Here is an 11,982-nt window from a genome sequence, read left to right as displayed (position 1 = left end):
TTCACCAGGAACTACGCTGGCCAATATCTGTACCCGACGGATTCTCCAGTTCTTTGGACACGTTGCGCGTGGTAATGAGGATAGCCTGGAACGACTAGTTGTGATCGGTAGCCTGGAGGGAAAGAGAGGGAGAGGAAGATCCCCACACCTCAGTGGTTGGAGCGCTACGTGCAGCGCAGTCAAGGGATAACTGGAGAAGAGTCATTGCTTCTGCAAGGATCACAACCCTCAGCAATGAGGAATAAGACGGAGAAGAAAGAATGTTAGGGAGCATGTAAATCACTTTAACATCTAATCCCGTGTACTGTATAAGATATCTAGATTTTGGGAATGTCCTGGGGTATTGTGTAATAGGATTGCTTTCTTTGGAAAGTTATTTCAGTCACGAAACTTAAACATCTAAAAGTGTTTCTGCTATTAGAATTGCAGCACTTTGATTTTGGCCGAACCGGTGAATCCCACTGGTGTCCGCCGAACCAGGGATTCCCACGGCTGTCGTCAACCGGCGTAAATCAAACACGACGATAATTTGTAACGTATGAAATATTTTTATCTAATATGTTACTTATAGATGGAGATCAAATTTTACTTATTCAAATTTATTAGTAAGTTTTGTTATCACTGATAGTATCAATGTTTCTATTTTTATTTTATATATTCATCAGGTATTAGGTAAAAAATTTACATTGCATCCCTTACAATGTCACTGTCATAGGGTTTTGGGTTGAATAAATTTCCAGGGAGTAGACAAAGGAAGTATGTTATGTGCAGTATGTTATAAGGACGGAAAGGGAAAATCACGAACAAGGCTTATTTGCACTACTCGCTGTAAAAGAGGAGTGTATGGTGTACATGTGGAGAAACATATTCTTGGATGATTTTTTTTACTTTATTCATTTATTAAATAATAAATTGTTGTTGATATTGTGATAATGTTATTTTATATGTGTAGGATATATCCTGTATAGATATCGGAAAGAGATACCTAAAATATTCTAAATAAAATTTTCATTATTTTGTGATAAAGGTATCCATAAAAATAATATGTAATACAAATATTGCTTCATCATTTTTCACATGGTATAAGTAAACTTGTTTAGCACTAAAACAGTTGAAATATTGTAAAACTTGAAAATTCAATTTTCTAAAAACTGGTTATTCCAGGTTATTCACACAAAGAAGTGTATCATATTTCTCTCAGTCATAAAAACATAATTAGTAGGTATCATCTACACTCTGTTTGTTTTAATCAGGTAGGTACTTAACTGAAAATTATCTTCTCTCTTTTGTTTTCTGTTGTTTTTAAAAACTCTTCTTTTGTCACTCTTCCCATCACAGTGCTTTAAAAGTAAAATGTGATGCGCATGAAGCAAATAGCAATAAGAAAACTAATTTTTTTTAAATATAAATCTGTTGAGAATACTACCAATCCATTTCTTGTCAGCAAACCATCATAATAAACATTTTCCCCTTATTTTATTTACATTCATAATTGCTTCCAAAAGGTTAATCATATTGATCGCATATTGATGTGAAAGTCGAGATAAAAAAAATAATACAAAATTATCATACATAAAACATATTTATTAGCAATAATTACACTACAAATCATGACATGAATATACAAAAATACTGTTCAGCATTCAACAGATTTATATAGAGAAGGAATGTGTAAACTCAAAGTTATAAGGAGGCTGATTTATTTTATATAAGGCAAATTTGTAAGGCCAATCACAATAACTTAATTTGTGTTCGTAAATACTAGAATAAAAATGCTTCTTCTTTTTGGTGATCCAAGAAACTATAGTAAAACATGCATACTATCACGGTGGTCAAGTTTTATCTGGAAATATAGAATATATTAAATTGTTATACATAAAAATATGAATTACATGGTTTTTCCACATCAATTTAACTTACCACCGTCAGATTTCACTGTTACCAAAATAATCCAATTTGTATGTCGACGTGACCAGTATGATGAAGTTGGTAATTATGAAACCCAGTTAGTAAAATAATGTTTTCAGTAGTTTAATAGGTGTTTTATTATGTTTATAAAATGTATTTCTACTAAAAAATATCCGTACAAATTTTAGATCGTTTGAACATCAGTAATTTCCATTAAAAAAATAGTAGAATTATTCCTATAAAATATTATTGAAGTCGCCAATATGAAATATATCGACAATCATAGAAATATTGTTATTATTTTAGTTCATTAACAATATATCCAGTATCTAAATATGTTGCATATGATAAAAGCACTCCAAACACTCACACTAATAGATAAGAGCGTCCGTGTACTGGCCGCATTATAGCTGTAAGTTGGTCAGGAAGGTGCTTTTACTTGGCTCTCTGTGCGGGACTGATGTAGTCCGGTCCCCCGTGCTTGGCCCACTCCGCCAGGAACTCCGGCTCCAGAATCTCGGCCCCCCTTTTCCTGGTTAGTCCGGTTTCTTCCAGACTCAGCTCGCACATCTGCATATCGTCCACACCTGCGCAAGTAATACAGGATCAGGTAGAGTGAAAGCTTTTACAGTAAATGATCCTTAATTTCAAATTGAAGGGTCCAAAATTCCAAAGATGTTTAGAATTTGGAATGAGTAAATTCTATAAGAAAGTGCTAACTTTTCAATGAATTGATGCAAGAGCGAAGTTTCTTCCATAGTAATCACATTCTTTATATTATTTTTTGACATCTCAACAAAGATAAAGAAGAATATGGGGCATTTACGGGGCTTGCGACCGTCATAGGCTGGTTTAAGTGCTCGCTTTACACATATGTAACATTCCAATTCAACCCATGATTGACAACCATACTACTCAAATTCTTGGAAGTTCTATATATACATATATACATATATACATATATACATATATACATATATACATATATACATATATATATATATATATATATATATATATATATATATATATATATATATATATATATATATATATATATATATATATATATATATATATATATATATATATATATATATATATATATATATATATATATATATATATATATATATATATATATATATATATATATATATATATATATATATATATATAAATATATATATATTTGATCCAATTTCGAAACATTGTTCTTGAATCACTAGAACTTTACTAGAGACATCTATTGGTGAGATGAAAGAAGCTTTTTAATAATGTAACAAAATTTCAATCAATTAAAAAAAAAAAACATAAGTGTAACCTGCGATGAGCAGCACCGGCGGCTTGTCAGGATGCAGCTCCATCTGGCGCGCCACGTACTGCCCGTGGAAGTGCGCGTACCACCACCACCAGCCGCGGCGCTCCTCTGCACTGCCCGGCCGCACAAACGGGATGCGGAAGTAGCGGTCTACTGAACTCAGAATCTCCGACTTGGCCTGGTGGCGGGGACTCTTAGCGGCTACAAAATATTGGACAGTCATTTTACTAACACACTGTGGACGGGTAAGGTATTTCTACCTGTTCAGTCAATTGATGCTTAAGGACGGGAAGTGTATTTTTACCTTCTGCGCCAGCCTAATTTCAAAGTCAGAAAAGAAGTAATTATTTAGAAGTAGTTTTTAAATGAATATTATCTACCAATCTCTTTGTTAAGATCTAAACTGTATATACTCAATTATCAAATCCTGTTACCAGCGGTCCACAGGCGTAAAAAAAAAACCTGCCCGAAATGTGTTAATAAGTGTATTGTTTTGATTTATGGTGAGAATGAATGAGTTTTGTAGAGTAATTATAGACAAACCTGCTTCCATTATGGACTTGGGCGCCCGTTCTGACTCCGCCATAGTTGTCCTGCGCTGGTTCTTAGACTTCCAGGCGTGGTAAACCTTCAGACGACGGTGAAACTCTACTCGACAAGCCTGCAACAAATTTGTATATTTTAACCTTATCACTGTCCCTCATCCTTATCACTGTCCCTCATCCTATCAATATTAGTCATACAAGCTAAAGTCTTCTCTTCTTACCTGATTAATACTGAGTGGAACTTACTCCTTCCTTACTTAGTACTTACTCCACTTTCCCCCCTTCAGACTCAGCCGATAGACGACATTTTTCTTTAATATTTTATTATAATTATCTATCATTATCATATTCATATCATGATCCACATACAGATATATTATACAATCCTTTGTGAAAATACCGCTGTATGTATATAGCGGTATTTTTATGATGATTTATCATCCAAAATGATTCTTTTTATTATTAACACATACTGTCGCTTCATATTGTCACCTAGTGGGAATTCTACAAATCGCAGCATCTCAAATACGGCACATCTAATGACGCCTTTAATCAATCTAAACATCATAAAAGTGATGACCAATATTAACCACATGGTGTTTTCAGACGAGGATTGTTCATGATTTTGTGCTTCGGACAAATAACAAAGAAGTTTGCATTACGAGCTGCGCTAGATATGTGCATGCATCGCATACAAAATATATTTCTAGGTAATAATATTTTTATTTTTGCAACAACAAAAAAAGGAATATGTATTTGAAATGGTCGGTTAAAAATTAATGTAGATAAATTTATTTTAACATTTATTTATAAACATTTATTTGATTTTTTTGTATGTTCCATTATTTAGATTTTAAATGGATTAGCTCAAAGAAACATTTTTCAGTAGGTACTAATTAACCTAATATATCAAGAATCTTTTATATTCATTTTACACTAAATTGGAATTTATCTCATTTTTAAAAGGAATATCACAAAAGGACTCAACTCACCTCGAGAAGTTCAATATCACAGGAAGTGTTGATTGTGTCCCTCAACTCTGAATATTTCCACTTGGAAAGGTCATATTTCTGTTTTTCCATAAGCGCTTGCTGTAACCTAACCTTTTCAGACCTGAAAAATTATCCAAATTACAATAGACTGAATTTCCAATACAATCGCTACCTGTTCATTGTTAATGACTTCTCTCAAAAATATGTAAATAACTATGTATGTAGACATACCATAGAAGACCCCTAACTGCTTGTCCATACGGAAAATGACAGACACAATATCTCATAACTATTTGTGAACTTTTGACAGTTGATTAAACATTAATCACACGAAGGTAAGATGATCAGTCTTGCGCTTCAAGTACCAGTCTCGAGTGATATTAAATAAATATTAGAGTGAAAAATCACCCATACTTATTTTGACTCCCCTGGAAATCAAACTCAGAGCCCAGCATGGTAGCCGAGGCAAGTTAATATTACTTTTTTTTTCTTTTTCTAATTGATAATAAAAGAAAAAAAATATTACAACAACCTTAAAACAAATATAAACAAGTTATAAAATAAATGGGTTGGTTTCAATGAGAAAAGTGGATTAAATTGTTACATATTATGCCATATTTTTTTTAATTTAAATATTAATATTATTTAATATTTTAATGAAAAACCATTGGTTTATTTCAATAAATGCATGCAACATAAAAAAAAACACTACATAATATTCATACATACTATTAAAATGGTATTGAATAGTTAATTACATCATATAAAAATATTGAAATAATACAACATTGGGTTAATTGACTGTATCGGACACAAATATAGCCACTTTTTTGTATTTTATTAATTTATTTTTCACTAAGCCTCCACTCGTTTACGAGTGTTTTTTTTTTTTTAAATTTGATTTTGATATAGCCACTTAGAGCTTATAATTTCCAGAATTTGTATCTGTCAAATTGTCAGCTCAATTTAAAAACTAGTTTATGTATTTGGTATTAACCACTTAATGCTAGGGTATTTTTTATAAAAAGTGTTTAAAAAAACATTTTTAAAAATGTATTATTCAAAGTTTATCCACTTTTCAAATAAAATATAAAAATTTAAGCATATTTCATTAACAATTTAGTCTCCAATATTTTGTACTAATCCATTGTGGAAAAAGTAATTGAAAAATGCAAAATTGGAACGCATTTAGTGTGCGAGCGTGACTCGTTCAAAAGTACCGAGCGGTTAAGGTGTCAAATACAGATTTGACGCATTTCAATGTTTGCTATATTTCATCCCAACACCCTGGGGTATAGAAAGTATTGCAAGAAACCAAATCAGCCTTAAGTTAGGTTAGGTTAATATCAGATTAGTCAATGTTAGACATGCGTGATTAGTTTTAGCAGGGGTGTATAGCGTGGGTACCTGTTCAATTTAAATTCTCCACCTATAGTTCCATCCAGGGGTGTACAACTGTCGGGAATATAACAGCCATCATTATTTTATTTAAACAAAAATTCCAGGGGCGGCACAAATATAAAAAAATGTGATTAAAAAAGGTGAACTTTGAAAAATGTATTTACAAAGATATTTTACAAATTACCCCGACATATATATTTTTTTGAAATTTATAAATAGGATCATGCAGTTTCACCACATTATTAAAAAGACAATTTTTTTATATTTTTAAAAATTATTTACTAAATAAATAGTATTTGCAGTAGTATTATTTCATCAAATTTAAGTTCCGAACACTGTCACAGAACTATAGTCAAACATACATATTTAATCTGAAGGATAATAATTAACGACTTTTATTATAAGAATCATTCGAATTTGTTTTCATATATTACTGTTAAATAAAAAAATAAGGTGAAGTTTTTCATTCTACCAAATCTATTTTTAGGTTGGTAATACTGTCACTGACATTTGTCTCAAATTTCATGTCCATATCTGCATTTGGTGCAGCTGATGGTACAACTTATTTAACTCATATCATTCAACAATCATTGCATTTGGCTGATGTAGCACCGTGTGACCTCTGATTATTCCCTAAGATCGAGAGATTGCTCCAGGGACATTGTTTTGATATGATTGAACAGATAAAAACGAATATCTGCACGCGCCTTAAAGGCCATTCCTAAAATCTACTTTAACAATTGTTTCGAGGATAGTCAATAGTGTATTGTACTGAGGAAAGAGGGGAGTACTTTGAATACAATGAGAACTTTTAAAGCTAAAAACAATTTCACCTTATTTTTTTTTAAGATGTTTAAATTTTATTATTGACATTTCTTAGCGGTTGTTTCCGCAAAATAATTGGGGAGGGAAGAATAAATAAAATAGTTATTTTGATGATAAACTAGACACAATACATACCTACGAAGTTGAGGCGGTGAACCTTCCACGTGTCCGTTAGTTTCCTTAGCTAATCGCAACGCCATCTCGTGATCACGTCGCTCTTGCTCCAACCTATAATATACAACATTAGCGAGTCGTAAAATATCAGATATTATACTTAACTAATAATAAATAATCAAAAATGGTTGTTAATTATTTAAAAAAGAATAGAATGCATACAATTTGTTGGGAATTAATCTAGATTCTTTAGTAGCCCGTTGAATGACCTATTAACCATACTACAGAACTCAGATATACAGCAGGCCTCTTTAATCCGAATGCCCAAAATTTACCCTCTGTTCGGACTAGTGGAGCATTCCGATTACAGTACAAAGAAGCTGTAGGGTATTTTTATTAAATAAAACGAATAAGTATTATGTTATTCAACTTTTTAAAAGGAAATCAAATATTTTAGTTGGTAGATAGTTATTTAACGACAAGTAAAAAGCCTTGTCTCACAATTTACGTAAAAACATCTCTGGTGCAGAAATCAAATCCAATTGCAATATTTTTTAATTACAATATATAGAGACATCTATTAGGAAGATCGAGAAATACTAAAATGTTACAATTTACCGATATTATCAAAGTTAGTCATCTTTCTACGAGCTTTCACATTTTTGTTGAAATAATCACGGCTTGCTGGGTACGGCCATATTAATACCTTCCAGCATTGAAAGGGTTAATGCAGACACTGCACCTGAATGGGGAATACTTGCTGCTACCTCAGCATCAATCACTTTTGCCGTCTCGGATTCCCGTTGCGAAGAAGCGCAGGAGGGATGAGTAGGCGTCTGGATTAGCGGTGATTTGGATTATAGAGGTCCTGCTGTACTTGCAATTTTCATCTAAATATTCCTTACTACTCTTACATTCAAAAGTAATTTCAATAGTATTTTGGTGAGTTCTATTTCAAATTAAACCGTAAACTGTATTATATTTGTCTTAACACACTATCTGCAGACGGATTCGCGCTCATAATAGAGATAAACATCTCTTAAAAGAAGTGATAACATTTAACCATACTGTATACATCAATAAGAGATCAAAAGATGCCGCAAAAGTCATGCGTAAAAATAACACGCAATTTACGGCGAGTCGATTCAAAAGGTAAAATTACCCTTCCCACCGAACGACACCAGTCAAGTGAAAGGGTTAAATTACCCTTTCCGCAGATAGTGTGTTGAAATAAATGAATTATTTCCAGAAAATGACTTAGTATCGATGGTAAAGTTAAAGGTAAGGCTGCGGGGGTCACCTTTCTCTCTCATGTTCCTCGACAGCTGCAGCATCTCGGAGCTGCTTCTCCAGCGCCAGTGCCGTTTCTCGGTCCTTCTGCTCCTGGACCAGGCGCTCCGCCTCCTCGGCCTTCCGACGGATTTCCATCTCTATTTTCCTGAAAAGCCAAAGCATATTGCCATTAAATGTACAAAAGAAAGCTACAAATAATACAAGGGACCGAGTAGAAAAAAGTTAAAGCTGTCCAATGTTGTTCCGGCACACATTAGGTGATAGGTCATATAGCAACGGGCACATTTATGCGTCTTCAGTTGGATAATTACTTGAACACATTTCACGCAGTTCATGATGATTTTTTTAGTATCCTTAATTTTATCAATAAAAAATCTAAAAGCAAGAAACGCTTTTTGCAAAAGTATTGTTTTAGCCCTCTATTGTAGACTATACTGCACAATGTAATTCTGAATTCACAATACTGTCCCCTGCAGTTTAGTAGTCAAACTAATAAAAAAAATTAAAAGTTTCAATTATTCTCTGTACACTACTGTCCTCTGCAGTTTAGTAGTCAAACTAATAAATCTTTGAAAAGATTTTCGATTATTATCCGTACACTACTGTCCTCTGCAGTTTAGTAGTCAAACCAAATGTCAGATTTCAAATAGATTTTTCGATTTTTATCCATGCAACACTGTCCTCTGCAGTTAAGTAGTCAAACTTATAAATGTCGAATTTCAAACGGATTCTCAAATACTTTCTGTGCTATACTGTCCTCTACAATTTAATAGTCAAACTAATAATTTTTTAAAAGGATTTTCGATTATCATCTGTACACTACTGTCCTCTGCAGTTTAGTAGTCAAACTAACAAATGTCAGGTTTCAAACAGATTTTTAAAGGATTTTCAATTAGATTTTTAACTGTTTCACTGAATATTTTTAACTGCGCACATCTGCACTTGAAAAATTCACTTCAATTCTTACTTGCGTACAATCTTTAAAATAAGGAAAAAAAACAGTAATTATGTAGGTGCCAACTTGTTACGCAATACTGAACTTTTAAGGTTTGAAGGAATGAGAAATATTTATTTGTCATTATAAAAAGAACGATGTTATTTGGCCATATTATTAATACTCGTTTAAATGAAGAACGCAGGTTATTGAAAAATTAAGATCAAATTGTAATACAAAATAATATCTTACAATCGTCTATGTTCCTCTTCTTCCCTTAGTCTCTGTTCTTCTCTTCGCTTGGCTTCTTCCAGGGCTTTCATTTCTTCTTCTATCTTCCGCATACGTTCTTGTTCTTCTCTGGAATTCACAAGATTGAAACAACCGATGTAGAACAAGTTGAGATAGCGTAAGGGAAAATAAATAAACAGTCATGACTAAATGTTGGACCTGTTTTTCTGTTCGATCATTGCAGTTTGAAGTGCGGCTCGTTGTGTTTCTATTTGTGTCATCAATAGATTGTGCATATTGTCAATAGAAGCGCTGCTGATATTTTTCTCATCCTGAAATGATAATAACAAAAACAGTTGTTCTCTTATCCAACACAAAAAAGTTAACATTTTCAATATCACAATAAAATAAATGAATAGCCTTAATCTCACCTTAATCTTTTTACAACACCTGTCTATGGACTCTCTCAACGCTTGTATTTTCTTCATAGCTCCGGCCTTGTCGTTCCTCAGTTGATTGGAAGTGGTTTCCAGCTGCTTTATGCTGTTCTCCAAAGCTTTAATCTTCACTATTCCCTTGTACCTCGGTCTGTGCTGTTTGCGCACCAAATACCCCCTTACAGCCTTCTGCATAATTATCAAATTAGCGCGGCGATACAGTATCTTGTACTTCACTAGAAACAAAAGGGAGAGAAATAAGATACAAAACATAATACGGACCACCAGACTGAATTCTTCAAATTGATCGAAAGAAAGCAAAAATTGGAGGTCAGCTTTTGAACAGTTTTTGTTATTATATTCAACTAATCCCGGCATTTTTTAGACTACAATCTAGAACCTATAAAGGCAACCAAAAAGGGTGGCACTACACCGGATGAGAAACCTAGACGTGGCTAAAGAGATGACTTTAGATGGGAATAAGGTGGGTCGCCTTACACTTGACGATGGAGAGGACTCCGAATATGGACTGCCTCCAACGGGACTTGACGAGCCACTTCTCCACGGACTTGATGATGGCCTTCAGGTTCTCCGGGTCTGACTTCATGATGGTGTCAAACTCCGCGTACTTTCCCGGACGGAAGAATACCCGGGTCAGACCGAAGTTGAAGTCCTTATTGTTCAACTGGAAACTGTGAAGAACAGCCTGTGAAAAAAAGAAAAAAATACTGCGGTAACCAAAAAAACAAAAAAATGTGCGGCAAATATTTTCTCGCTTGCAAAAAAATAGGTCCACGAAGCGCTTCCTCGGTAAGTATGGACAGGACGACCTACCTCGCAGAAGGTCTTGGGGTTGAGTCGGCTGAGCACGGGCGGCAGGTAGGAGGCGTACATGGCGTGCAGCTGCTGGAAGGGCGCGCGCGAGGGGTAGCCGTGCTCCATGAGGCGCAGCACCGACACCATCCCGCTGCACTGCAGCTGCGTGAGGATCAGGAAACTATCCGACTCTCCGTCTACCATGCGACTGTTGGGTTTCACGCAGCGGATGAAATTTGTGGCCTGGAATGGCGTCATCACACCAACATTAAACACATTCATATGAATGGTAATGGTTGGTAATGTGGATTTCTATGAATGTTAAGATAAGCAATGTAATTAAATGTCAATTAGGGTATATACCCTAATTGACATTTAATTTTGCTTATCTTAACATTCATAGAAATCCACATTACCAACCGAAATACCACCATTACCATATATGTACTCCTAGACCTAATAATACCAATTATTGTTAGTATATAAAGACATTTTGTAAATATTTTTAGTCAGTGTTTGATAATGTCCTAAGAAGACGAAACACGTCACGTATTAACATATACATAAATAAATGTAGAATTCAATCCAAAAACATGGTTTTATTTTGGATATATTACCCAACAATTAAACACATTCATTTGAAAATGCCATAACTAGGCGAAACAACTGTCAAAAAATTGAATTTTATGTGTTTTTTTTATCAATACAACTGAGTAGATTAAAAAAATCAATGTTTGATTTAACATTTAATACATAAACATTAAACACTATTTATTACAAAATAATGTAGTTAAAAATAAAATTAGTGTCAATGTGCTTCCTTATGGCACTCCATATTTTGTTTTGAGCAAAGCACCCAAAATTGAGCGATACATCATGGGATGTATCGCTCCACAATCCAATTATTCATGCCTGATGAATATGTACATACTTACATTTTTGCGTAATTTTTCCATGAGTTCCGCAAGTTGTGTTTGGAACTTAGATCCCACAGAGATAAAAGTCAACTTCCCTTTCGAAGTGTTATTGTTGTTCTGGAAGAGCCCTTGTATCAGATTGTTATTAGACTCCTGAACCAAGAATTCCAAAGAAGCGTGGAGAGCGTCGTTGTTCTTTTCTATAAACTGGTTCTAAAATGAAAGGAAAATACGATATTAAAATAGTC

The 11,982-nt window shown here is 33.8% G+C and overlaps 1 protein-coding gene across 4 annotated transcripts in view; it reads right to left on the bottom strand.

Annotated features, from left to right (window-relative positions):
• Positions 1-1,566: 1,566 nt before the first annotated feature.
• The window catches only part of jar (Myosin heavy chain 95F jaguar), a 56,156-nt gene continuing 45,740 nt past the window's right edge, over positions 1,567-11,982 (bottom strand). The window contains exons 12-25 of one of the 4 annotated variants that reach the window (XM_088262686.1): positions 11,753-11,947; positions 10,836-11,060; positions 10,500-10,707; positions 9,996-10,237; positions 9,784-9,896; positions 9,586-9,693; positions 8,407-8,544; positions 7,128-7,220; positions 6,174-6,221; positions 4,767-4,887; positions 3,773-3,890; positions 3,233-3,430; positions 2,279-2,495; positions 1,567-1,843 (exon numbers count right to left, since the gene is read on the bottom strand). In XM_088262686.1, coding sequence (XP_088118812.1) covers positions 2,344-2,495; positions 3,233-3,430; positions 3,773-3,890; positions 4,767-4,887; positions 6,174-6,221; positions 7,128-7,220; positions 8,407-8,544; positions 9,586-9,693; positions 9,784-9,896; positions 9,996-10,237; positions 10,500-10,707; positions 10,836-11,060; positions 11,753-11,947 — 1,959 coding nt within the window. In that variant the 3' untranslated portion in view covers positions 1,567-1,843; positions 2,279-2,343. The remainder of the gene's footprint in view (positions 1,844-2,278; positions 2,496-3,232; positions 3,431-3,772; positions 3,891-4,766; positions 4,888-6,173; positions 6,222-7,127; positions 7,221-8,406; positions 8,545-9,585; positions 9,694-9,783; positions 9,897-9,995; positions 10,238-10,499; positions 10,708-10,835; positions 11,061-11,752; positions 11,948-11,982) is intronic. The other 3 variants (XM_088262687.1, XM_088262688.1, XM_088262689.1) reach the window with 3 other exon arrangements.

The sequence above is a fragment of the Brachycentrus maculatus genome, unplaced genomic scaffold (assembly GCF_059751285.1).
Source record: "Brachycentrus maculatus isolate JH-2025_06_01 unplaced genomic scaffold, ASM5975128v1 h1tg000186l, whole genome shotgun sequence".
Lineage (NCBI taxonomy): Eukaryota > Metazoa > Arthropoda > Insecta > Trichoptera > Brachycentridae > Brachycentrus > Brachycentrus maculatus.
This window is presented reverse-complemented; position numbering and strand designations above follow the sequence as displayed.